The 24555-nt window shown below is 51.1% G+C and overlaps 1 protein-coding gene across 1 annotated transcript in view; it reads right to left on the reverse strand.

The window, feature by feature from the left end:
- The window catches only part of LOC119963440 (serine/threonine-protein kinase 32B-like), a 411699-nt gene extending 400467 nt beyond the window's left edge, over positions 1–11232 (reverse strand). The window contains exon 1 of the mRNA XM_038792576.1: positions 10520–11232. Within this exon, the coding sequence (XP_038648504.1) occupies positions 10520–10589 (70 nt within the window). The 5' untranslated portion in view covers positions 10590–11232. The remainder of the gene's footprint in view (positions 1–10519) is intronic.
- Between the last annotated feature and the right edge of the window lie 13323 nt (positions 11233–24555).

A 24555-nucleotide genomic window follows, 5' to 3' on the forward strand; every position in this document is an offset into this window, starting at 1 on the left:
ATCTGGTTTAAACTGGACACTGGCGCATTGGCGAACCTCATCTCGAAATCTGATCTCGACACCATCCGCGTTAGACCAAGTATTCTTCCACCGGCCTGCCAGCTCCTTGACTACAATGACAATGCCATAGCTGGCAGTGGCTCGTGGCAACTAGGGGTATCCAATAAGGCGATCAAGGCGACGCTGGGGTTTGAAATTGTCGGGCCTGACAGACCATCCCTGCTCAGTGCTCGAGCCTGCAAGCTCCTGAACCTGGTTCAGCGAGTACACACCATGTTGTCATCACAGGCGACGGCCTCGCCTGATGGAAACTTGCAAGCTGATATAGATGACATCATCACGCAGTACCACAGCGTATTCGATGGAATGGGCACGCTCCCATACCGATATAAAATCCTGCTCAAGCCGAACGCCACCCCATAATTCATGCAGCACGCCGGGTGCTGGCACCCCTCGAGGATCGTCTGAAGAAGCAATTACAGGACCTCCAAGACCAGGGCATCATATCGAAGGTCACAGAGCCCACAGACTGGGTCAGTTCCATGGTCTGCGTCAAGAAGCCATCAGGGGAGCTTCGCATCTGCATTGACACCAAGGACCTAAACCTCAACATCATGCGGGAGCAATGCCCGATACCAGAACGTGAAGAGTTGACCAGCGAGATGGCTCATGCCAAATTCTTTACAAAGCTGGATGCCTCCAAGGGTTTTTGGCAAGTAGAGATGGACGCTTCCAGTCGCAAGCTGTGCACATTCAACACCCCGTTCGGTCACTACTGCTACAAACGGATGCCTTTTGGCATCATATCTGCCTCAGACGTATTTCACCGCGTCATGGAACAGATGATGGAGGGTATCGAGGGGGTGCGAGTGTACGTTGACTATGTCATTATCTGGTCCACAACGCCCCAGGAACACATTGTTCGCCTCAAGAAGGTATTCCAGAGAATCCATGAACATGGTCTCCAGCTCAACAAGGCGAAGTGCTCATTAGGTCAATCGGACATCAAATCCCTAGGTGATCACATCTCGCAGCAAGGCGTGTGGCCAGATGCCGACAAGGTCTTGGCGATCAACGCTGGAGGACAAGAAGGCTGTCCTCCGCTTTCTCGGGATGGTTAACTTCCTCGGGGAATTCATTCCAAATATGGCATCCCACACCAGGGCCCTCCGCCATCTCATCAAGAAGTCGACGGAATTCCAGTGGCTGCCCACGCATGAAGAGGAATGGCGTGAGCTGAAAGCGAAGCTCACCACAGCCCCGGTTCTGGTGTTCTTCGACCCAACCAAGGAAACCAAGATATCAACTGATGCAAGCCAGGGCGGTATTGGGGCGGTGCTCCTTCTGCGGGATGACTCCTCATCCTGGGCTCCAGTGGTGTATGCCTCCAGGGCAATGACGCCCACTGAGCAACGGTACACTCAGATTGAGAAGGAATGTCTGGGCCTCCTGACAGGGATAGTCAAGTTTCACGACTACGTTTATGGCCTGCCAAAATTCATGGTAGAAACAGACCACAGGCCTCTAATCCACATAATCCAGAAGGATTTAAATGACATGACACCTTGGTTACAGCGAATTCTTCTTAAGCTACGCCGCTATGACTTCGAACTTGTCTACACGCCAGGCAAAGAGCTCATCGTTGCAGATGCCCTATCCAGGTCCATTACCACACCGTGTGAACAAAGTGACTTCATCTGCCACATAGAAGTGCAAGTGCAGTTGTGTGCCACCAACCTTCCGGCCTCTGACGAAAGGGTGGCCCAAATTCATGAGGAAACGGCCAAGGATCCTCTGCTGCAGCGTGAGATGCAGCACCTTATCCATGGCTGGCAGAAGGAACAATGTCCCCAGTTCTACAACGTAAAGGACGACTTGACGGTGGTGGAAGGCAGCCTTCTGAAACTCGACAGGATCGTAATTCCTCAGAGCATGTGAGCCATGGTGCTCGGCGAACTCCATGAGGGTCACCTCGGGGTCGAGAAATGCCGACGCAGAGCTCGGGAGGCGGTCTATTGGCCGGGCATCAGCCAGGACATTGCCGACATAGTCCTCAACTGCCCTACCTGTCAGAAGTTTCAGCCAGCTCAACCCAAAGAAACATTGCAGCAACAGGAGACCGTGACCTCTCCGTGGTCCAAAGTTGGTGTCAACCTTTTCCACGCCAAGGGACGTGACTATGTATTCCTGGTCGACTAATTCTCCAGTTACCCAGAAGTGGTGAAACTGTCCGACCTCACATCGAAGGCAGTGATCAAAGCCTGCAAAGAAACGTTCGCCAGACATGGGATACCACTCACGGTAATGAGTGACAATGGTCCTTGCTTTTACAGCCAGGAATGGTCTGATTTTGCACAGTCCTACAACTTCCGTCACGTAACCTCCAGTCCCCACTACCCACAGTCAAACGGGAAGGCCGAGAAAGGGGTCCATATTGTAAAGCGGTTGCTATGCAAAGCTGCAGACTCAGGCTCCGACTTCAACCTGGCAATGCTGGCATACAGGGCAACCCCACTGTCCACTGGGTTGTCTCCAGAGCAGATGCCCATGAATCACAGTCTGAGGACCACAGTTCCAGCCATCCATGTTCCAGACCTTGACCACCTCACGGTCTTACAGAAAATGCAGCAGTCGCGGGCCCAACAGAAAGCCACATATGATGCTCATGCCACGGATCTACCCGAGCTGGCCCCAACTGATCATGTTCGTGTCCAGTTGCCTGAGGGCGGCTGGTCAGCCACAGCTGTGGTGATCAAACAAGTGGCCCCGAGATCATTCCTTGTCCGCATGGCTGATGGCTCCCTGCTACGGCGCAACAGATGGGCACTGCGAAGAGTTCCACGCCCACCACCTGACCGAAGTGCCCCGCCGCCTACGATGCTTCCTCCGGACGTACCCTACCACGAGGCCACCGATCTACCAGCAATCCTGCCGGCCCCCGTGACCACCCGCAGAGATCCCACCTATCCAAGTGCAGGTGGCTCCTGACCCACCTCTGCGGCGATCAACAAGAATTGGTCACCCACCACAAAGACTAAATCTATAGACTGAACTTCTGTACATTTTGTGACTTCATCGATTTGACCTCTGTAAATATTGTTTTGTTTGCCATGTATCTGCACTATCAACACCTTCCTATGTACATGCGTTCATTTCGACACCTTTTGTATATAGTCAGGCACATATGTATGCACGCACACCTTAATATTTATTTATCTGAACAAAAAAGGGTGGGAGATGTCATAATATCCACTCATGTATATAATGAAGTGCAGACAGACAATGATTGACACACAGGATGACCAGTAAGCACACAGCACAGTGCAGCCAATCACCGGACAGGACACTACCACTATAAAGCCAGGGGGCACTAGGTTTCCCGCTCTCTCTGGACCCAGCCACTGAGACAGTCAGAGTCCACGAGCTAGCCAGTGCAAACACCATGCGGTAGCTAGTAAGTCTGGTCAGGCTAGTACTAGGTCTCCAGTCAGTTCAGTATAGTGTCGACCCACAGCTGAATATGTATATTAGTTATATCGTTGAATAAAATCGTGTTGGATCTTCTCCAGTGTCAGTTCTCCAGTTTCTAGCCTCACTGCATCAAGTGCAGTCCACATCGAACCAACCTGCCGAACACATCAAGTATTGGCGAAGGTACTGGCGGGTAGGCTGGAGGAGTGCCTCCCGAAGGTGATAGGTGAAGATCAGATGGGGTTCGTGAGAGGGAGGCAGCTCTTTTCAAACATTAGAAGGGTATTGAACGTCGTTATGGCACCGACAGAGGGGATGGAAACAGAGGTGGTTGTGGCATTGGACGCTGAGAAGGCGTTTGGCTGGGTAGAATGGGGGTACTTGATGGCAGTTCTCGAGCGGTTTGGGATTGGACCAAGATTTGTAAACTGGGTAAAACTACTATATAAGGAGCTGTGGGCGAGTGTCCACACAAACAACATCAGCTCGAGATACTTTTCTCTCCACCGTGGGACTAGGCAGGGTTGTCCTATGTCCCCCCTGCTGTTTGCACTCGCGATGGAGCCGTTGGCCATCGCATTAAGAAGTTCGGGGGTATGGAAAGGAATAGTGCGGGAGGGAATAGAGCATAGGGTGTCCTTATATGCCGATGATTTGCTGTTATACGTGTCGGAACCGAGTGTGTCGATAGGGGGAATATTGGAGCTGCTTTGAGTGTTTGGGTCTTTCTCAGGGCACAAACTAAATCTAGACAAGAGTGAGTATTTTGCGGTGTCTCGGCCGGGTGTGGGGGCAGGGGTGGGGTGGCTGCCATTCCGTAGGGGAGGGACTCACTTTAGGTACCTGGGGGTGCAGGTTGCCCGGGAGTGGGGAGGGGGCTCCACAGGTACAACATTTTGAGTTTGGTGGGGAGAGTGAAAGCTGATCTGGCAAGGTGGGATGGTCTCCCTCTGTCACTGGCGGGTCGGGTACAGGCAGTTAAAATGAACGTGTTGCCGCGATTTCTGTTTATTTTTCAATGCCTGACGATTTTCCTGCCAAAGGTTTTTTTCAGAGAGATTGAGGGAAGAATTACTTCATTCATATGGGGAGGGAAGGTGGCCAGAGTTAGAAAGGTGCTGCAACAGAGGGGAAGGCAGGCAGGGGGTTTGGGTCTCCCGAACCTGATGTACTACTATTGGACAGCGAATGTGGAGAAGGTGCGGTACTGGGTCAGAGGGGTTGATTCTCAGTAGGTCAGAATGGAGGAGAGTTTGTGCAGGGGGTCGGGACTGAAAGCACTAGCAACAGCACCGCTCCCGATAGGTCTGGGGAAATACTCAGGGAGTCCGGTAATAATAGCTTCATTGAAAATCTGGAGGCAGTTTCGCCAACACTTCGGGTTGGGGCCAGGGTCAAGGGAAATTCCGATTCGGGGGAACCACAGATTTGAGCCAGGGAGGTGGGATGGAAATTTTCAGAAATGGGAGGAGAAGGGGATTAAGACGCTAAAAGATTTGTTTCTTAGGGGTCGGTTTGCAGGATTGGAGGAGCTGGGAGCGAAATATGGGCTGGAGCAGGAGGAAATGTTTAGATACATGCAGGTTCGAGATTTTGCCAGAAAGGAAATACAGAGCTTCCCGGAGGAACCGGCCTCCACATTGCTGGAGGAGGTGCTGACGACAAGGGGACTGGAGAAGGGGGCAGTGTCGGCGGTTTACGGAGCTATTTTGGAAGTGGAGAAGGCACCACTGGAAGGGATCAAAGGAAAGTGGGAGGAAGAGTTGGGAGTGGTTATAGAGGAGGGGGTCTGGTGTGAGGTGCTCTGGAGAGTGAATGCCTCCACCTCGTGCGCGAGGTTGAGGCTGATACAGCTGAAGGTGGTATACAGAGCACACCTCACGAGGGCGAGGATGAGCCGATTCTTTGAAGGAGTAGAAGATGTGTGTGAACTTTGCAGGGTGGGGGGCACGCTAATCATGTTCATAAATTTTGGTCCTGTCCAAAGCTAGAGGATTATTGGAAGGAGGTTTTTAGGGTAACTTCTGAAGCGGTGCACGTGAAACTGGACCTGGGTCCCCGGGAGCCCATATTCGGGGTGTCGGACCAGCCAGGGTTGGAAACGAGTGCAGAGGCAGATGTTGTAGCCTTTGTCTCGTCGATCGCCCGAAGGTTGATAGGTTGGAGAGCAACCTCTCCACCCTGTGCCCTGGCGTGGCAGGGATGTTGGAATTCTTGACCCTTGAGAAGGTTAAGTTTGAACTGAGGGGAATGATGGACGGATTCTACAATTCATGGGCATTATTCATTATGCACTTTCAAGAACTGGATAACATCGAACATTAGTTGGGGCATGTGGGTGGGAGTGTTGGGGGGGAGGGGGGCTGTGTGTGTTAATGGCGACTATGGGTGATCCCTAATTCCTTTTTGTCATTTGTTTGTGTGAACATGCGGGCTAATGTTTGGGGTTTGGTGGGAAGATGGGATCATTGTTAATGATATGGAGATTGATATATTTGTTACTGATTATTATTTGTTGTTGGTGGGTGTAAATTTCGGAGAAAATGTGAAAAAGGTGGAGAATAAAAAAATATTTTTTAAAAGAATGATTCTATCAGCGAGGGAACGAGGCTGAAGTATTTGTGACCATCTTCATCCAGAAAAGTGGAATGGATGTTCCATATTGATCTCCAGATGACATGCCAGTGTTTAGCAAATTTAGTTCACTCGCGCAATATGAAGAAATGGTTCGGCAAACTGAACGCAGCAAAGCTATGGGCCCAGAAAAACATCCCAGCTAGAAAGCCAAAGACTTGGGCGGTGATTCTCCGAGCCCGGCGCCAGACCAGCAACCGCGCAGCAACGCCCCGACGCCGGCGTACAATTCTCTGAGGCGCGTCGGCCACGGGCCACTAGAATGGGTGGGTCCGCCGATTCTCTGGCCCGGATGGGCCGAGCGCCTGCGCCGATACAACAGAGTCCCGTCGCCGCCGTTCACCCCTGGTCGCTGCCGGCGGGAACTCTGCGGGAACGTTTGGGGGGCAGCCTGTGGGGGGTGGGGGGGGGGGTTGGGGGGAGGTGGGCTCCTTCACCGGAGGGTGGCCTCCGATAGGATCTGGCCCGCGATCAGGGCCCACCGATCGGCGGGCCGGCCACTCCACCCCCCGGGCCTACTTTCTAGCGCGGCCGGCCCCTGAACACTGACTCCATCTTGAGTCGGGGCCGGCGCGCTAAAGAAGTCCCCCGTGCATGCGCAGGATGGCGCTGCCCAGCTGCACATGCGCAGGATGGAGCTGGCCCTACTGCGCATGCACGGGTAGGCACGGCGCCACCACTCTAGCGCCTTGCTGGCCCCCTGCGACGCCGTGCACAACGGCAAGAACACTTGGGCCCAATATTGGAGAATCGCCCCCTTGAGATCCAGAACTGGCCACATCCCATAACCAAGCTGTTCTAATACAGCTGCAACACTGCTGTCTACCCAAATAGAAAATTGCCAAGGTAAGTCCCGTCTGCAAAGGGCAGGACTAATCTATTCTAGCCAGTTACTGCCCCAGAAAACTCAATCAAAAGCAAAATAATTGAAGGTGTCACCAACGGGTTAGTCCGATTGCCTGTGTCAAAGGCTGCAGGCACAGGTAGAAAAAAATGAGGAGGGACAGTTTGCTTTTTCTTCCTCACTCCAGATGTGTGAGTAACATAAGTGAATAAGCAATCTTTCTTTTGTCATTTGTTTTGGGTGAGAGTGTAATGTAGGGTTCTTATTTAAAGGCCTGAAAATTGATGCTGTAATACTCCAGTGTTATTGCTAATGTGAGTGCTTTGTCTGTTTCAAGTATAAATGAGTTTTCCAATATTAGCCTAAAAATAAGTCTGCGAATTAGCTTTGTATTTCAATGGACACAAAAATTATTTCTTCATTAGTCAAGATTAGAGATTATGCCAAAAGCATTGTTAAACTGAATATATTTGCCATTTGCATTCATACTTCCTCCTGAGTTATTTGGAATAAATTTCTTGTATCATTATTCATAGCAAGAACCATTTGTATTCTTGAATTAAAGGGATTATTTCATGAATTTAATGAGGAGACTGAGTCCCATCCTAGCGGTGTTTGGGAGCATTTGTCATTTCTCTTCCTTCCTGCACCAAATGGTGCACAAGGCTGACTCCACAGTGAGATTTTTCCTGGAGCAGGGCAGCACGGTAGCATAGTGGTTAGCATTGTGGCTTCACAGCGCCAGGGTCCCAGGTTCGATTCCCTGCTTGGGTCACTGTCTGTGCGGAGTCTGCACGTACTCCCCGTGTGGGCGTGGGTTTGCTCCGGTTTCCTCCCACAGTCCAAAGACGTGCAGGTTAGGTGGATTGGCCATGCTAAATTGCCCTTAGTGTCCAAAAAATGATTAGGCGGGGTTATTACGTTAAGGGGATAGGGTTGAAGTGAGGGCTTAAGTGGGTCGGTGCAGACTCGATGGGCTGAATGGCTTCCTTCTGCGCTGTATGTTCTATGTACCCCATTGCCTAGAGCTGGAGGGGTGGCACTCCACTCAAAGCATTGCTGACCAGGAGTCTCTCCCACTCTTACCGCCTGTGTTGGAAGAGTTTTACAGGCTGATAATCAATCTGTTGGCCACATTGTGAACACACTTTCCATGACCATCAAGTACCTGGGGGTGAGACTCAGACCCCAGGGATTCTAGCTCAGGGGTAGCAATGCTATCCATTGTGTTACAAGACCTCCCTGGTGTTGGTGAGTGCTCGTTACTATTTAGGTTTTTTTCTTTATTTGTTCATGGGACGTGCTGTGCCAGCATTTATTGCCCATCCCTAATTGCCCTTGAGGAGGCAGTTAAGAGTCAACCATATTGCTGTGGGTCTGGAGTCACATGTAGGCCAGACCAGGTAAAGGTGGCAGATTTCCTTTCCTGAAGGGCATTAGTGAACCAGATGGGTTTTTACGACAATCGGCAACGGTTTCATGGTCATCATTAGATTTTTCATTCCAGGTTTTATTGAATTCAAATTTCACCATCTGCAGTGGCGGGATTTGAACCTGGGCCCCCAAAGCATTACTCAGGGTCTCTCTGGTTTCTGTAATGTAATCTTTATTATTGTCACAATGATACATTAACACTGCAATGAAGTTTCTATGAAAAGCCCCTTGTTCGCCACACTCCGGCGCCTGTTCGGGTCCACTGAGGGAGAATTCAGAATGTCCAATTCACCTAACAAGCACGTCTTTCAAGACTTGTGGGAGGAAACTGGAGCAACCAGAGGAAACCCATGCAGACATGGGGAGAACGTGCAGACTCTGCAAAGACAGTGACCCAAGCGGGAATCGAACCCGAGACCCTGTCGCTGTGAAGCAACAATGCTAACCACTGTGCTACCGTGCCACCCTTATTAGTCCAGTGACAATACCACTACGCCACCACCTCCCCATTGTCCCCATTTGGCGTTTGCTAGTGTTTGTCACTACTCTCTAACCTAAGACATGCACTTTAGCTCTCCACAGTAGCAATATGAAATGAAATGAAAATCGCTTATTGTCACGAGTAGGCTTCAATGAAGTTACTGTGAAAAGCCCCTAGTCGCCACATTCCGGCGCCTGTCCGGGGAGGCTGGTACGGGAATCGAACCGTGCTGCTGGCCTGCTTGGTCTGCTTTAAAAGCCAGCGATTTAGCCCAGTGAGCTAAACCAGCCCAACTCTATAAAGAAACATATTATAGTTTGATCATTACTAATGTACCACTGACTTTGCTTAGGATTTCGAACACAAATGTATGATTACAATTAAGTGCAGTTGATGCTTCACCTGCCCATTAAGGACTGGACCAGCACATCATATTCCAGAACATTAATAAACTCAATGATAATGACGAAAACAGAATACTTGGTGCCAATGAAACAGTGCTTTTGAATTCAGGGCCAGCCACTGTTATTTGCAAACTCTCAAGGTTTACATAGAATTTACAGTGCAGAAGGAGGCCATTCGGCCCATCGAGTCTGCACCGGCTCTTGGAAAGAGCACCCTACCCAAGGTTAACACCTCCACCCTATCCCCATAACCCAGTAACCCCACCCACACAAAGGGCAATTTGGACACTAAGGGCAATTTATCATGACCAATCCACCTAACCTGCACATCTTTGGACTGTGGGAGGAAACCGGAGCACCCGGAGGAAACCCACGCACACACGGGGAGGATGTGCAGACTCCGCACAGACAGTGACCCAAGCTGGAATCGAACCTGGGACCCTGGAGCTGTGAAGCGATTGTGCTATCCACAATGCTACCGTGCTGCCGTTTGATAAAGTTGAGAGATTAAAATAACTAAGTTAAAGATGAAGGAGTCTCATTCCCAGTCTTGTTGGTCTACAGGTCAAAATTGAGTGAAGAATGAACTGTTTTGAAACTAACATCCACAATCAACATACGATACCAAATCACTGTTACTTCAGCAGGGGCTGCCCTCTGTGACCAAAAGGGCGGCAATGATTTAAACCATTCTCTCTGGTCCTCTCTGTGTCTAAAATGTGCCAAAACCAAACAAGGCACCATCCATTATTTCAATATCAATTGTTCATCTGAACGAGTGGAACCCAGTGAAACGATCTGTTTTGAAGAAGGGATGGAGCTGACTGACCACTTGTGGATTTAACTCTCCCTTCAATAACATTTCAAGGAAGTCGTTGCAAAATCAATGCCGCCGGCTTCTTAATTTTTTTCCTAAATTGCGTTAAAAGTTATCCCCACAGTCATAACTTCTTCTCTGAAGTTTGCACATCAAAGGTTCGGTTGCAAAGTTCAATGTTTAGGGTTATCAGGCAGCAAGTGACATTTTAAAACTATATTTGCCATGTCGAAGCTGCCGAGGTAGAAAGAGAGGATTCTAACAGGAGAATGCACGGTCTGATTTCCAGTCCAGCCTTTCAGCAAGTTGATACTCGAGTCAGAAGTCCGTGCGGTGACCAAATGAAAAAAGAGGGAGGAGGGGGTGAAATGTAAGCTGCCAGTGTTTCAACAACACTTTTTTAAACCAGTAAACACGATTGAGGGCTTACTTACCATCTTCGTTTTCGTCGAACACGGGTGTTCTATGGGAATGATTGACGCCCATATTCCTGCTCGTCCGCATTCCCCGTCAACTTGGACACTATCTGAGCGCCGAGCATCCCCGGAAAGTAGGGACCTCTCCCCAGGTTCTTTCCCACGCTGCTCCGGGAGGAGGGTGCAAGCGCGCAATCTTTGCTGCTGCCTTTAAACGCGAGGGTCCCGCGCATCGCTCCTGTCCATCCCTGTTGGCGAAGATGTGCCTCGAAATGACAGGTACTCGTGTGGAGGGTCGGTTCACATCATCCCGCCGCCAGTCAGACATGGAAAGCGATTCGTCTGCAGCCTGACCATTTCCAGGTTACAAGACAGCCTTCTTTTGTTGATGTTGTTGCTGTTGCACAGACCGCACAAGATTATTATTTTTTACATAATAAATACTGTGACACTGCTGGAGCGCCGATTGTGGCGAGAGAAAGGGCAGCTGTGCTCCTCAGCACCCAGGTATCCAGATGTTGACACGGGCGGTAGTCAGTTTCAGGGGGAAGGGGAAAAATGTCAGACCCCTTCCTCCCAATTGCTGCACATCTACCAGGAAATATGCAGGAGAATGTCCTCTCGTTGAGGACCCAATAAGACCACTGCACGCATCAAAATGCTTGTGAGGTTTCACATTTGCTCCTGAACCTGGCTCAGTGTAACAATATTGCAGATCATTGCAGGGTGTTTCCCCTTTCCTGGCAATATCTCTAACCGCCTGAAGTGGGGGACCTCTCACATGTTATTTTTTTAACTATTAAAGATCGTGTGCTGGATCGGATTGGGGCACCTGAAAGATTGCTTTCAGCCTGGGGAGTATTTGTTCATTTCACTGCTGCTTGCATGCAGGAAAATAACAATAAACAACGTGAAATCACAATTCCATCTACAGCGCGGCCTCCAATACTGAATAAACCGAGTTGGTTCCCGGGATCTGGTCCTGGTCGCTGCTTTTTTGCTTCTGCTGGTGAAGGTGATAGGGTGAATAATAATCATAATCATAATAATCTTTATTATTGTCACAAGTAGGCTTGAATGAAGTTACTCCTGTTGGATCTTAGTGTAATTGAGATATGGTTCTGGGTCCTTCACATCAGGGAAGTCCGCGGGGAGGGGGAGTGGGGTATGGGGGGAGGGCAGGACTGCATTGGGGAAACGCTTGAGGTTGGGTCATCAAAAACTTTGGGGGTCCTTTGGCAACCACCAATCCCACTCCCCAGAACACTCTCCCGCACCAACCCCCACCCCTGCCCCATTTGCATTCATTAAAGTGCAACGGCCTCACTGCCTTCAAAGGTTGAGAAAGGGGGCGGGATTCTCCAAGCCACGCACCGGGCCAGAAAATCGCCGCAACCGCGCCACGCCGCCCTAACGGCGGCACGCGATTCTCCAAGGAGCAGAGAATCAGCGACATTTGCGCCGGCACGTGTGGCGTGGTGCCGGTCACACGCAGCTGTCCGCGGCCGGGCTGCCGATTCTCCGGCCTTGATGGGCTGAGCGGCCGCGCGGAAACGGCAGAGTCCCGCCAGCGGCGTCCACACCTGCTCTCAGCCGACGGCAACTCTGCGTGCAGGGTCAGGGGCGGTCTGTGGGGGGGGGCTCCTTCACCGGGGGGGGCCTCCAATGGGGTCTGGCCCACGATCGGGGCCCACCAATCGGCGGGCCGGCACCTCCAGTCCCCGACCCAATTTTGTTACGCTACCGGCCACTGAACCCCCACGCCATGTTGCATCGGGGCTGGCACATTGAGAAAGTCCCTCGTGCATGCGCGGGTTGGCGTGGCACCACTGTGCATGCACAGGTTGGTGCGGCGCCCAGTTGATGCCAGGAAGGGAGGCTGGAGTGGCATGAACCATTCCAGCGCCATGCTAGCCCCCTATGGTGGCCAGAATCGATAGTGCCCGTGCCCATTTTGCACCATCGTGAAACGTGATGGCGTTCACGATGGTGCGGACACTCTGCCTCCATTTCGGAGAATCCCGCCCAGGAATTTTCTGGCCGTTCTCGCCGATGTAATCTTCCGGTCCACCGAAGGCGACCGCTCCCACCCCCCTTCTACGACAGTGGAGGGTGGGAAATAACGGGAAACCCCGTTAGCAGCCACGGAGCCAGAAGACCCCACAGCTGGCCGATGGCGAGCCACCTTGCGGGAGCGGAAAATCCCACCACGGCATGCTTACAACAAAGAATTTGCATTTATATGGCACCCCTCATGACCTTGCGACCTCCCAAAGCACATTAGGGTCAAGGAAATACTTATGATCAATGCCGTTGGAATGTGGGAACTGCAGCAACCGATGTGCACACAGCAAAATCCCACCAACAACTAGATAATGGCAATGAATTGGGGAAAGTGCTGGCGGTGGAAGAAATCAAGCAGATTGGGGGTGAGGGACAAACTTCCATAATAGATGGAGGAATGCGGTCTAGGAAGAGAGAGGCCCTGACGATAGTCGTTTATTAAGTAGCAGACCAGGGAAATTAACAGTTCTTCAAGTATTCGGAGGCTTTAAACCCCACTGGCATGAGAGGGGCAATGAACCATAACGGTGAGTTGCAGTGGCAAACTTACTCCTTTTGCAATGCTAATGTCAGAAAGAGAGGTACCACTTGACAAAGTGCGTTCCTTTTGAGAACTGCCACCTGAACATTGTTTCCAAGTGAATGGCGAGGTCAAGAGTGTGAAAACACACAGAAAATAACGTGGGCATAAATGGGTAGGAACCATTTATTCCGAAATGCTGCTGGACTTGATCAGGAGGTCAGAACTGACCAATCAGCATTCGGTGCCAAAGCTTTCTGTTCTGGATCAACCCTGGCCAAATTGTTCACAGTTTTATGCACCACAGTTCTCAATGTCTTTTGGCATTGGGACCATTGTATTTCCAATGGATGGGAACGCACTTTGATCATCCACACCCAATTACACGCAACAAGTAAAGGGGCCAGTGGGTCTCAACTCCTGTTCACTCCCTACCAAGCAGCTGGTGAGCAGTAGGAGCGAATCATTAAAGTGCTTCTCCAGCACTGTCCTAACCCAGGAAATGACAAAGAGTCATTGATAGATTAAGTGAGTGAACGAAAATGTGGCAGATATATTTCAATGTAGCCGAATGCGAGGTTATTGGTTTCATACCAATGAAGAGGATAGATCCAAGTATCTTTTGAATAGTGAAAAGCCAGGAGAAGTGGTGATCCAAATAGAAAATGCTGGGAAAAGCTCAGCTGTTCTGGCAGCATCGGTGGAGAGAGAGCAAGAGTTAATGTTTCCAGTCCAAAATGACTCTTCCTCAGGACTGGCACTTTCGGTTTTGATCTCAGATTTCCAGCATCTGCAGAATTTTGCTTTTACTTGAGTGAAGCTCCAAATAGGTTTGGCGATCCATTACAGCGATCCCCGGTACGAATGGTAGCCAAAAAGATTAATGGAATGTTCACCTTTACAACTGGAGGGGCCAGAGTATAATAATAATAATAACCTTTTCATTGTCACAAGAATGAAGTTACTGTGAAAAGCCCCTAGTCGCCCCCATTCCGGCGCCTATTCAGGTAAACTGATATGGGAATTGAACCCGTGCTGCTGGCCTTATTCTGCATCACAAACCAGCTGTCTAGCCCACTGAGCTAAACCAGCCCTTAAGGGAGGTTTCAGAAAGGGAGGTTTTGCTTTAAATACACGGTAGCACAGTGGTTAGCTCCAGGGTCCCAGGTTCGATTCCCAGCTTGGGTCACTGTCTGTGCGGAGTCTGCACGTTCTCCCGTATGCACGTGGGTTTCCTCAGGGTGCTCCGGTTTCCTCCCACAGTCCAAAGATGTGCAGGATAGGTGGATTGGTCATGCTAAATTGCCCTTAGTGTCCAAAATTGCCGTTAGTGTTGGGTGGGGTTACTGGGTTATGGGGATAGGGTGGAGGTGTTGACCTTGGGTAGGGTGCTCTTTCCAAGAACCGGTGCGGACGCGATGGGCTGAATGGCCTCCTTCTGTACTGTAAATTCTTTGATTCTATACACAAATTCCTGGTGAGGCCGCACTGGAGTACTGTGTACAGTGCTGGGCAGCACATCCAGATAGATTGGTTTAAAAGGAACACATTGCAGAGTCATCAGAGTATTACCAGGGCCCCCAGGATTACATTGCAAAGGACAAATACATACCAACTAGACATGTATAAAAGTTATAGAGAATAGAAGTAGGAGGTGGCCATTCAGTACATCGAGCCTGCTCCCCTATTCAATGTGATCATGGCTGATCTTCTATCTTCTGTGAAATATGGACGGCTAAGGGGTGATTGATTTTGGCTCTTTGGGTTTTGAAAGGAGTTGGCAGAGTCGGGCAAGAGGGAAAATAATTTCAAAATACTGCCAATGCTGGAATCTGAAACAAAAGCAGCGAAAGAGGTAAAAATGCAGCATGCCTGGCAGCACCTGTAGGGAGAGAGAAACAGAGATAATGGGTGGGATTCTCTAGCCTCCCCCGCGGTGTGTTCCTCGGTGGTCGGCAGAGGGATCCCACCACTGGCAATGGGATTTCCCATTGAATCCACCCCGCATTGTCTGGAAACCCGAGGTGTGGGTAAACAGTCAGCGGGACTTGAGGATCCAGTCGGCAGTACCGGAGGAGATCTATCCAGCCGGACGGGAAGATCCCACTCAAGTCCGCATGACCCTTCTTCAGAATCAAAGAGAGGGGAATACGTGTTGGATTATAAGATGGGGTGGAACAGCTGGAACAATGGATAGTACCGAGGGGGGGGGGTTGTCAGAACATTGGGTAAAATAGGTAGGAGGCAAACTTTTTTTGATCGTCAGGGAGTCTGGGGCACGGGACAAAACCTTGAAATCACAGCCGGGAGAGTGGTTAGGAAACATTTCTTTGTGCAAATGATGGTGGAATTGTGGAACCGTTCTGCACAAAACGCTATGGATCTGCAGCTCAATTCCAATCTGAATTGTGTTATCTCAGGGACAAATGGTTAGGATGGTTCTGGGGAACAGATCAGCCAGGGGTCCATTGAATGGCAGGACCCACCCAATGGGCTGAATGGCCTAATCCTACTCTTGGATTCCTCAGAAGTTGACAGCACGAGGCTGGGAAGGAGAAATTGACCAAATGGAAAGATATTGGCTTGAAGCCAGGGCTTTAGTGCGGGGTGCAAACGTACATTAAAATAGGGAATTCCATTGGGAGCTGGTTAGCATAAACACAATCCTGATCAGAGGTATTTTCACAGCCTGAGATCAGAGACCCTACAGTGCAGAAGGAGGCCATTTGGGCCTTCGGGTCTGCACCAATCCTCTGAAAGAGCACCCTACCTAGGCCCAATGTCCGACCCTATCCCCATAACCCTACCCGAGACAGTACCTTTGGACAGTAAGGGACAATTTGTAGTATGGGCACTCCACTTAACATGCACATCTTTGAACTGTGGGAGGAAACCGGAGCACCTGGAGGAAACCCACGCAGACACAGGGAAAATGTGCAAACTCCGCACAGTAACCCAAGGTCAGAATGGAACTGGGTCCCTGACTCTGTGAGGCAGCAGTGTGAACCAAGTTTAGCCCTGCAGCATCGCTGCAGCTAAAACATGGGAGTTCAACCCCATTGTGGTATCAAACTCGGGTTAGTGTGTCTGCTCACTGGATCTGGAGGGCCACTTGGGAACTTGCTTTTTATTTATTTTTCAAAAAAATAGTTTTATTGGTATTTTCAATTTATACACAGTAACACTTTGCGTTTAATATTTGCAGCACGTGTGGTTCTTATATACAAACTGATATTGTCCGTCTTGGTGAGTCCTCCTCCTTCCCTTACCTTCTCCCCCCCCTCCCCCAGCCCCTCCTTGGCATCCTCCTTTTTTGTTCAGGGTGTTCTGTCCCTAAGCTCCTTTTCTCCCCTTTCCCCCCCCCCCCCCCCCCAACCCCCAGTCCCTTTTTTTTTAAAATAATTTTTATTGAAATTTTTCGATACAAACATTTACCCCTACTACATTTTAAATTATAACACAACAAATCCCCCCTGGAAAATCCTCCCCACGCCCTCCCCCGCGCGCACCCCCCCCCCCCCCCCCCCCCACCCCCCCCCCCGCGCTACCAGTCTAGCAACCAAACCGTTTTTCCCTTTCTACCGATGGCCTCGGGCAGTCATTGCCCACGACCCCCCGCTGACGTGCTCCCTTCGTTGCTATCCCCCCCCCCCCTCCCTTCCCCCCCCCCCCCTTTTCTCCCCGGGTTGCTGCTGTTTCGGCCTCCAGTTCCTATCTCTGATCCAGAAAGTCAAGTAAGGGCTGCCACCGCCGGAAGAACCCCTGTACCGACCCTCTCAGGGCGAATTTGATTCTTTCCAATTGGATGAAGCTTGCCATGTCGTTTAACCAGGTGTTAACACTTGGTGGCCTTGTGTCCCTCCACTGAATCAAGATCCTTCTCCGAGCTACCAAGGACGCAAAGGCCAATATTCCGGCCTCCCCTGCCTCCTGTACTCCTGGCTCCACCCCAACCCCAAAAATCGCTAGCCCCCACCCTGGTTTGACCCTGGTTCCCACCACTCTTGATACCGTCCCCGCCACCCCCTCCCAGAACTCTTCCAGTGCCGGGCACATCCAGAACATATGTACATGGTTCGCAGGGCTTCCCGAACACCTAACACACCTGTCCTCACCCCCGAAGAACCGACTCATCCTAGTCCCCGTCATATGGGCTCTGTGCAGCACCTTAAATTGGATGAGGCCCAACCTTGCGCACGACGACGACGAATTGACCCTCTCTAAGGCATCCGCCCATGTCCCATCTTCTATCTGCTCTCCCAGCTCCGCTTCCCACTTGTCTTTCAGCTCCTCTATCGATACCTCCTCCACCTCCTGCATTATTTTGTAGATGTCCGAGACCTTCCCTTCTCCGACCCAGACCCCTGACAGCACCCTATCACTCACCCCTCTATCGGGAAGCAAGGGAAATCCTTCCACCTGTCGTCTGGCAAATGCCTTCACCTGCAGGTATCTAAACAGTCGGTGGCCTAGTGGTTAGCACAACCGCCTCACGGCGCTGAGGTCCCAGGTTCGATCCCGGCTCTGGGTCACTGTCCGTGTGGAGTTTGCACATTCTCCCCATGTCTGCGTGGGTTTCGCCCCCACAACCCAAAAATGTGCAGAGTAGGTGGATTGGCCACTCTAAATTGCCCCTTAATTGGAAAAAAATTGGGTAATCTAAATTTATAAAAAAAAAGGTATCTAAACGTGTTCCCCGGGGGGAGCTCAAATTTCTCCTCCAGCTCTCCCAGGCTCGCAAACCTCCCCTCTATGAACATGTCCCTCAGTTGCCTGATGCCCGCCCTGTGCCAGCTCTGGAATCCCCCGCCAGTGTTCCCCGGGACAAATCTGTGGTTCCCTCTCAGTGGCGCCGCCATCAGACCCCCCACTTCCCCCCTGTGTCGCCTCCACTGCCCCCAGATTTTAAGGGTGGCCGCCACTACCGGACTCGTGGTATACCTTGTGGGGGGGAGCGGCCATGGTGCCGTTACTAGCGCCCCCAGGCTTGTATTGCCGCAGGACGCCCTTTCCATACGTTTCCAAGCTGCCCCCTCCCCCTCCATCACCCACTTGCGCACCATCGATGCGTTCGCCGCCCAGTAGTATCCGGAAAGATTGGGTAGCGCTAATCCTCCACTGTCCCTACTCCGTTCCAAGAAAATCCTTCTCACTCTAGGGGTGCCATGTGCCCACACATAGCCCATAATGCTGCTAGTTACCTTCTTGAAGAAGGCCCTGGGGAGAAAGATGGGCAAGCACTGGAACAGAAACAAGAACCTCGGGAGGACCGTCATTTTGACTGACTGCACCCTCCCTGCTAGCGACAGCGGTACCATGTCCCACCTCTTGAACTCCTCCTCCATCTGCTCCACCAGCCTTGAGAAGTTCAGCTTGTGGAGGGTCCCCCAGTTCCTTGCCACCTGCACCCCCAAGTACCTGAAGCTCTTTACTGCTCTCTTAAAGGGGAGCCGCCCAATTCCCTCCCCCTGATCTCCCGGGTGTATCACAAAGACCTCACTTTTACCCACATTTAATTTATATCCCGAAAAGTCCCCAAACTCCGCTAGTATTTCCATTACCTCCGGCATTCCCCCTTCCGGGTCTGCCACATACAACAACAAATCATCCGCATAGAGTGATACCCGATGTTCCTCCCCTCCCCTTGTCAGTCCTCTCCACCCCCCTGAACCCCTCAGTGCCATCGCCAACGGTTCGATCGCTAATGCAAATAGTAAGGGGGATAGGGGGCATCCCTGCCTGGTACCTCGATGGAGCCCAAAATACTCTGACCTCCTCCCGTTTGTAACCACACTCGCCATCGGGGCCGAATACAGCAGCTTCACCCATTTGATAAATCCCTCCCCAAACCCAAACCGTTCCAGCGTCTCCCACAGGTATTCCCACTCCACCCTATCGAATGCCTTCTCCGCATCCAGTGCTACCACTATCTCAGCCTCCCCCTCCACTGCTGGCATCATAATCACATTCAACAGTCTCCGGACATTTGTGTTAAGTTGTCGTCCCTTTACGAACCCCGTCTGGTCCTCATGGATTACCCCTGGCACACAATCCTCTATTCTGGTTGCCAGGACCTTTGCCAACAGTTTGGCATCTACATTCAAGAGGGAGATAGGCCTGTAGGACCCGCACTGTACAGGGTTTTTGTCCCGCTTCAGGATCAAGGAGATCAGGGCCTGTGACATTGTCGGGGGCAGAACCCCCCCCTCTCGCGCCTCATTGAGGGCTCGCACCAGCACTGGACCCACCAAGTCCACATACTTCTTATAAAATTCCACCGGGAACCCATCCGGCCCCGGCGCCTTCCCCGCCTGCATCTGGCCTATCCCTTTAACTAGCTCCTGCAGCTCTATCGGCGCCCCCAGCCCCTCCACCCGTTCCTCCTGGACCTTTGGGAACCTCAATCTATCGAGGAAGTTCTCCATTCCCCCCCTCCTCCTGGGCGGCTCAGACCGGTACAATTCCCTGTAGAAATCCCTGAAGACCCCGTTCACCTCTTGCCCCTTCTGCACTACGTTCCCTCCCTTCTCTCTCACTCCCCCAATCTCTCTGGCTGCATCTCGCTTGCGCAGCTGGTGTGCCAGCATCCTGCTCGCCTTTTCCCCGTACTCATAGACCGCGCCCTGTGCCCTTCTCCATTGCGTCTCCGCCTTCCTAGTGGTCAGTAGGTCAAACTGGGCCTGTAAACTGCGCCGCTCCCTCAACAGCCCCTCCTCTGGTGTCTCCGCATATCTCCTGTCCACTTCTATAAGTTCCCCCACCAGTCTCTCCCTCTCCTGCCTCTCCTTCCTTTCTCTGTGTGCCCTTATGGAGATCAGCTCTCCTCTGATCACTGCTTTCAGGGCCTCCCAGACTACCCCCACCTTCAACCCCCAGTCCCTTGATGTTTTCTGTTGCCCGCTTATGGGTTTGGGGGTGGAGGGTGGGGGCTTCCGCCCCCTCCCCCTCCCTCCGTGCCTCTCCCTGTAGTTCCCCTGAGTTCTATCCTGTCTTCCTCTCTCCCTCCCCCCAGAATTGTGTATTCCTGTCTGTCTTCTCCCACTTTTTTCCCTACTCGCTGTTGGCTTTGAACAGGTCTTGGAACAGGCCGGCGAATTGCCCCCACGCTTTGATGAAGCCTTCCTCCGACCCGGATGGTGTATTTGATATTCTCCAAATGGAGAAATTCCGCCAGGTCAGCCAGTCTGCGGCTGTGGGTGGTGCTGCTGATCGCCAGCTGAGCAGGATTCTCCGGCATGCGATTCGGGAAGCGAAAGCCACGGCCTCAGCCCTCTTCCGCATGTATAGTTCTGGCTGTTCGGATGCCCCGAGAACTGACACTCTCAGGCACGGCTCCACCCTCACCCCCAGAACCTTGGACGTTGCCTCGGAGAAAGCTGTCCAGAACCTCGCAAGTCTGGACCTTGCTTTTTAAAACCTGCTTGAAGATCATTTTGAATGTTTAGAAATTGTAGAGGCTCCCAACCGCCAGGGATTGTAGCTATACTGCAGTGACTGCGGTGAATCCAAGTACCATAGACCATTACAGTGGATCCACGTGGGCTGGGGTAGGGGGTGGGGGGGCTGGAGAAAATATAATGTGGGGACTGCAAATTCAGAAAGTCAAATGCAAGCCTCCTTTCACTTCTGCACCTTGTATGTTTGCACTTCCCTCATTTTGGAACAAGCTTTCTGAGTGTGAACTTTTCTGCTACTTCCATGAATTTATTCTTTAAATTGCAGAAACTTTACTTCATTAAAATACGATTTGATATTGGTGGGTTTTTTATGAAAAGAAACAAAATGGAATCTTATAACCCTAATAAACTGTTTCAATAAAAGGGACACGTGTTGTGTGTATATATACAGTTTGCAGTGACCCATCTGTTTTTTTATAGCATCTTATCCTGCCCCCACCCCCACCCCACCCCATTCACACACACACACACCTCTGGACTTTGGTTTCTTGTTTTTTTCTTTTCCGCGTCTTATTAAATGCTAATTGTAAATCATTACGTTTTATCAGAAATAACAGTGAACCCCTCAACTATCTGCGACAAAGTGCAATGACAGATGCCTTTGACAGTGGAGCCCCGTGCAGGCAGTGTGAGCTGCTATTGCTGTGGGCTCATTGTCCTTCAGACAAAAGCCAGTCTCCCTCGCCCTCATGCGGATTCACTGGGAATTGCAGCAGCAGAGAGGCAGCAATTTCACGCTCTCGGGTCAATCAAACACAAGCATCTTTCAACAATATTTCTTCCCCCCCCCCCCCCCCCCCCCGGGAATTTGCAGGAGAAAATTGTTATCCCCGCGCTTCCCCCTCATGCAATTCAATTTCACTTTATTATTCCTGCGGAAATTCACTTCGGGTGCATCAGGCATTCACAGCAGAAATACAAATAAATGAATAACAACAAAAATAAACTTAATTAAAATATCTTAAAAACGATTCCAATCTGGTTCATTCACCCATCCCTTACTCTTTCCGCCGTAGCTGCCAAGTGGTAGTACTGTAGGTTTGGGAGGGCCAGGCCCACATATTTCTTCCACTTTGTTGGAGTTTTTGGGGAATCCTTGGATTCTCCACCCCCCCCCCCCCCCCCCCCCCCCACACATGTAAATACCATAATCATCTTATCTATCAAATTGAGTAAGGCCTTGGGGATTTAAATCAGTATGGACCTAAAGAGGAAGAGGAACCTGTTCATCTTGATCGTCTGAACCCTCCCCGCCAGGGAGAGCGGGAGTGTACCCCATCTCGACAGGTCCTTCTTTACTTCTTCCACCAGACTGGTCAGGTTCCACTTGTGGATCCGTGTCCAATCATGAGTAATCTGGATCACCAGGTACAGGAATTTGCTTTGGGCCTGTTTGAATGGCAGTCCCTCCAGCTCTTCCCCTCCCCCTTGCCGGTTCACCAGGAAGATATCACTTCTGCTCAGGTTGCGTTTGTAGCCCGAGAAGGCTCCAAACTCACCTGCTCCTCTACATCCCGGACCCAGAAATCAGCATGGAGGAGCAGGTGGTCCGCATCGAGTGAGACTCTGAGCTCTCTGTCCCCCCCTCCAGATCACCATCCAATTCTTTGCCGCCCTGAGCACGATCGCTAATGATCGCTGAGCGAACAGCAGCGGGGGCAACGGGCATCCTTGCCTTGTGCGTCTGAGCAGCTGAAAGTAGTTCGAGCTGGTGGTATTTGTCCGCATGCTCACCGTGGGAGCATTGTACAGGAGTTCCATCCAGGCGATGAATCTAGCTCCAATCCCAAACTGCTCCAGTACCTCGAGGAGGCACTTCCGTTTGACTCTGTCGAAGGCCTTTTCTGCGTCCAGGGAGATGATCACCTCTGGTGTTCTCTCCCCAGAGGGGGTCATGATCACGTCCAGCAGACGCCTGATGTTCGATGTTGGCTGTCTTCGCTTGACAAAGCCCATCTGGTTCTCTGCTACCACCTCTGGTACACAGTCCTCCAGTCTCCTGGCTAGCATCTTGGCCAGTATTTTCGGTTCCATGTTTAGCCTTTCCAGTCAATCCACATTATTCTGGTCAAGTTCACCTGTTATTCAATAGAAGCAAAACAAATTCATTTAAAAAATACATGACCATTGCAGCCAAACACACTATACCCCCAGGCTTTTAACTCTTAACTCGCCCCAATATTTAGAAGCCAATATTCCTATAATCCTTCAATCATCACAGGAGTGTGAACTGTCCTCACTGCTGTGCCCTAACAACTCTCCTGACAGGGTCAGCTCCGACGTGCATATATCTGCACTGGTGTTGGGTCCTGAGAAATGGTGTGTGCTTCCTTCAACATCTCTGATGTCAAGGGAGAGTCATCTATCTCTTGGCTGTCTCTGATGGATGATTCATCTGAAGGATGTAAATAAAAGGTGCAATTCAGTAGTCATATCACACAAGTTAACATCTGGCTACATCCTTGCCTTAGAGATTGGTGTTAGTTGCAATGAGGTTTCTCAGTGTCCTCCGCATAAATTAGATTGTTCTGATGGAGATGAGCCTCCATCATTGCCTTCATCCTGAATGCCTCACACTTACCTTCCTCAGACATGCCAGCCTCTCTGTGACTTGATAACCTGTGTCCTCGCTCTCCCTCCAACTCCAGATCTCCCAGCTCAAACCTAGTGAGGACCGCCAGGTCTGGCACCGCACCACCAGCGGCAGATCGCTTCTAATTGTTGCGGCTCCATTTCTCCTGCAATTCAGCGTAGAGCTTCAATGGGTGCGAGAATCTTCATCTCAAATTCCATAACATGCTGTCCCCCCCCCCTCCCCGCCTCCCCAACAGCAAAATCAAAAGACCCCCGAACTCCGTTGGGTCATTATCTTTATTTGGTATCAGCGAGATTGAAGCTTGTGCTTGTGTGGGTGGCAGGGTGCCCCTTGCCAACAAGTCTGTGAACATCTCCTGCAGGTGCGGGGCCAGTGCCATCACAAACATTTTGTAGAAGTCCGCTGGAAATCTTTCTGGTTCTCGCACCTTCCCCGCCTGCATGGAGTTAATACTCTCCATGCTTTCTCTCAGTTCTAGTGGTGCTTCCAGCCCCCACTTTCTATCTTTCCCCACAACTGACATGTCCAGTCCATTGAGGAACTGTTTCATCGCCAAGTCCTCTGGTGGGGGCTCAGAGGTGTACAGCCCATGGTCGAAGACCTCGAATGTCTCATTGACCTTTTCAGGCTCCGCTACCAGTTTGCCTCTGTTGTCTCTAACCTGTGCTGTTTCCCTTGTGAGCCAGCAGGCAGCTGGTTTTGTCCCCGTCCTCATACAGGGTCCCCTGTGCCTGGTGGAGATGATGCACTGCTTTCCTCATGCAGAGCAGGTCAAGGTCTATTTGTAGCTTTTTCCTCTCCACCAGGAGCTCTACAGTCAGGGCCTTGGAGTATTTCCGGTCTACCTCGTATGGGGCTGACTAACTGTTGTCTTGCCGCCATCTCCTCCCTATCCTTATGTGCCTGGTAGGCAATACTTTCATCCCTAACCATAGCCTCCAGTGTCTTCCAGAACGGTGAGGATGAGACCTCCCGATTCCGGTTGTACATAATATGCTTGTCTACGGCCTGTGATATTTTCTCGCAGAAAGCCTTATCGGCCAGGAGGGCCATGTCCAACCTCGCACCTTCCCCGCCTGCATGGGGTTAATACTCTCCATGACTACTCCCAGTTCTAGTGGTGCTCCCAGCCCCCACTTTCTATCTTTCCCCACATTTCCAGCGGACTTCTACAAAAAGTTTGTGATGGCACTGACCCTGCACCTGCAGCAGATGTTCACAGACTTGTTGGCAAGGGGTACCCTGGTGGGCATTGGGCACAGCCTCTCTCCAACCTCACATCTACGTAATGTGGAGCGTGGTTGGATAGGGGGCCTCACGGTAGCATGGTGGTTAGCATCAATGCTTCACAGCTCCAGGGTCCCAGGTTCAATTCCCGGCTGGGTCACTGTCTGTGTGGAGTCTGCACGTCCTCCCT

This window comes from Scyliorhinus canicula, chromosome 3 (genome assembly GCF_902713615.1).
Source record: "Scyliorhinus canicula chromosome 3, sScyCan1.1, whole genome shotgun sequence".
NCBI classification, from domain to species: Eukaryota; Metazoa; Chordata; class Chondrichthyes; order Carcharhiniformes; family Scyliorhinidae; genus Scyliorhinus; species Scyliorhinus canicula.